The sequence below is a fragment of the Alosa pseudoharengus genome, unplaced genomic scaffold (assembly GCF_046254945.1).
Source record: "Alosa pseudoharengus isolate Yale_2024_CS ecotype anadromous, Long Island Sound unplaced genomic scaffold, YU_APseudo_1.1 YU_APseudo_1.1_scf_17, whole genome shotgun sequence".
Taxonomy (NCBI): domain Eukaryota; kingdom Metazoa; phylum Chordata; class Actinopteri; order Clupeiformes; family Clupeidae; genus Alosa; species Alosa pseudoharengus.
In genome coordinates, this window is record NW_027468640.1 from 35807406 (window position 1) to 35809905 (window position 2500).

The following is a 2500-nucleotide window of genomic DNA, read 5'->3' on the forward strand; positions in this document are numbered from 1 at the left end:
AAATCAGTAATGGAGTCCATCATTTATTCATAATTTAATTGACTATGTTTCTCTACAGCGTACTCTCCACATATGGATGACATGGGCCACCCCAACTACCTGACCTCTGATTACCCACAAACCCTTTCTCCCACCACGCCACGCCGCTACTCGCCCATCCCCAAGGGGCTCATGGGAGAGGACGACATCCCCAGGTGAGTGACCACGCAATCATGTGAGTTAGCAGGCAATGCTGCAGCATCTCTGACCCTAGTCAGACAGCATGTGGTCTTTCTCTCCTCTGTCCTCCTCCCACACCTCCACTCATCTCTTTATCCCCCTCTCAGTTCTGTTTTTCTCTCACTTTCTCTCCACTCCTCCCCTCCTCTCTCCCTCTCTCTTCCTGGCTTCTCTCTCTCTCTTTACTTGAACCCTCTCTTTTACTCTTTTTTTCAATACGGTGTTTAGTCAGGTGTAATATTATATTGTATTGTAGTTATGTATGTGAGCAGGATACTGGTTTTAAAATCTAAAGGAGTGTTAAACCTCTGTCCCTGTCTCTGTCCCTGTCTGTCTGTCTCTGTCCCTGTCTGTCTCTCTCTGTCTGTCTCTCTCTGTCTCTGTCTCTCTCTGTCTCTGCCGTTGGTTGTCAGGGAGCCGCGGCGTGTCCTGATCCATCGGGGCTCCACAGGACTGGGCTTCAACATTGTGGGTGGTGAGGATGGCGAGGGCATCTTCATCTCCTTCATCCTGGCAGGGGGACCGGCCGACCTGAGCGGGGAGCTGCGCAAGGGTGACCAGATCCTCAGCGTGAGTCTCGTCTCACCCCGGTCACCCCCGTCACCTGTCTCTCTCCAACCCTCTGTCCCCAGCTGGAGAGCAGGACACTCTCCTCAAGCCCTCAACCCCGTCACTTCCTTCAGTGTCCATCTGCTCTCTCAGCCCTCTCTCCCTTTCTCTCTCTCTCTCTCTCTCTCTCTCTCTCTCTCTCTCTCTCTCTCTCTCTCTCTCTCTCTCTCTCTCTCTCTCTCTCTCCCTCTGTCTCTATCTCCTTCTTTCCATCTGTTCTCCTGATACAGATCTGCACTAACCCATTCTCCTCCCTCCCTTCCATAAGCTCCATCACCTCCCCCTCTCCTCCCCCTGTCCACCCAGCCAGATAGCCTCCGTCTCCTCCATCACTGCCCTCAGTCACCCCCGTCACCCACAGCATCTCTGTGACACGGTCTGTTCTCATGATCAGAGAGGGATGGGAGCTATGGCCTCTACTGGACCTCCCTGACCCCACCCTCTCTCTCACTCCCTATGAGAGCCTCCATCCTCACCCCCATCACCTCCACCTCCCACTTCTCCCATGTGGCTCAGTTTCCTCCACCCTGAGAGTCTCCACCACTTCCATCTCTCATTCCGTCTGCTCTTATAACAGAGTGTCATTGCAGGACATGGCGCTCTCCTCCATCACCTCTCCCACCATCTTCTGTCTCTCCCTCTCTCCCTCCATCCTGACTGACCTCCCTCATGTCCCTCTCTCACCCTCTCTGTTTCTCCTAGCCAGAGAGCAGGACATGGGCAGCCTGCGCGTAGCCTCCCCCCGTCACAGGCAGGATAATAGCCCTACCGTCCAGAAACAGAGCCTGCTGTCTAGGCACTGTGTTTTTATCCACTCCAGACTGGTCCTCTTCTCATTCTCTCTCTATCCCTCTTTCTTTTTCTCTCCACCCCTCTCCCTTTCTCACCACCCCCCTCTTCTCTTTCACTCTCACCTCCATCTCTCTTTCTCTTGAATTTTTTATCTTCCATCTTTTAATTCACTCTCACTGACCATCTCTCTGTGTCCTCTTCCCCCTCCTCCTCCTCCTTCTCTCTCTTTCTCTTTCAATAACTCTCTGCCCCCCTTCTTTCCTTCTCTCCTTCTCTCTGTGTCTCACTCCATCTCTCTGCAGGTGAATGGGGTGGATCTTAGGCATGCAACTCACGAGCAGGCAGCTGCAGCACTGAAGAACGCCGGCCAGACGGTCACCATCATCGCACAGTACAGACCTGAAGGTAGCACCTACACAGTCCAGTCCACTTACGGCCACCAACATGGTCATTCAATTCAATTATATTTATATAGCGACATTAACCATTGAAATTGAATCAAGGTGTTTAACAAAGACCAGAGCGATCTGCAGTAAAATATGTTAAAGTTCCCTAGTAATCAGGGGTCGTACACAATGACCACATGTCTCCTGGTCAGATGGATTCCTGTGTCTATTCAACCCATCGGTCAAATTAATTAGAATTCACACCTTGCTAGAGCATGACAGCCTATTTAAAACCACTGCACATAAAGACCAAAAGGTACAAAACATTACTGTCCACTTTAGAGGGCCCCAGGCTTTTAAACCGGGTCCTGTTCCCTATTAAAGAAGCATTAAGGCCATCCTGGACCAATACAGTGACCGGGTCCTGTTCCCTATTAAAGAAGCATTAAGGCCATCCTGGACCAATACAGTGACCGGGTCCTGTTCCCTATTAA

General features: G+C 51.2%; 1 protein-coding gene across 5 annotated transcripts in view; it reads left to right on the forward strand.

Annotated features, from left to right (window-relative positions):
* LOC143128131 (disks large homolog 4) overlaps nt 1–2500 on the forward strand; it is a 74567-nt gene that overhangs the window by 67529 nt on the left and 4538 nt on the right. For 4 of the 5 annotated variants that reach the window (XM_076289796.1, XM_076289799.1, XM_076289797.1 and 1 more), the window contains 3 exons: nt 59–194; nt 633–789; nt 1923–2025. In XM_076289796.1, the coding sequence (XP_076145911.1) occupies nt 59–194; nt 633–789; nt 1923–2025 (396 nt within the window). The remainder of the gene's footprint in view (nt 1–58; nt 195–632; nt 790–1922; nt 2026–2500) is intronic. The other variant, XM_076289800.1, reaches the window with a different exon arrangement.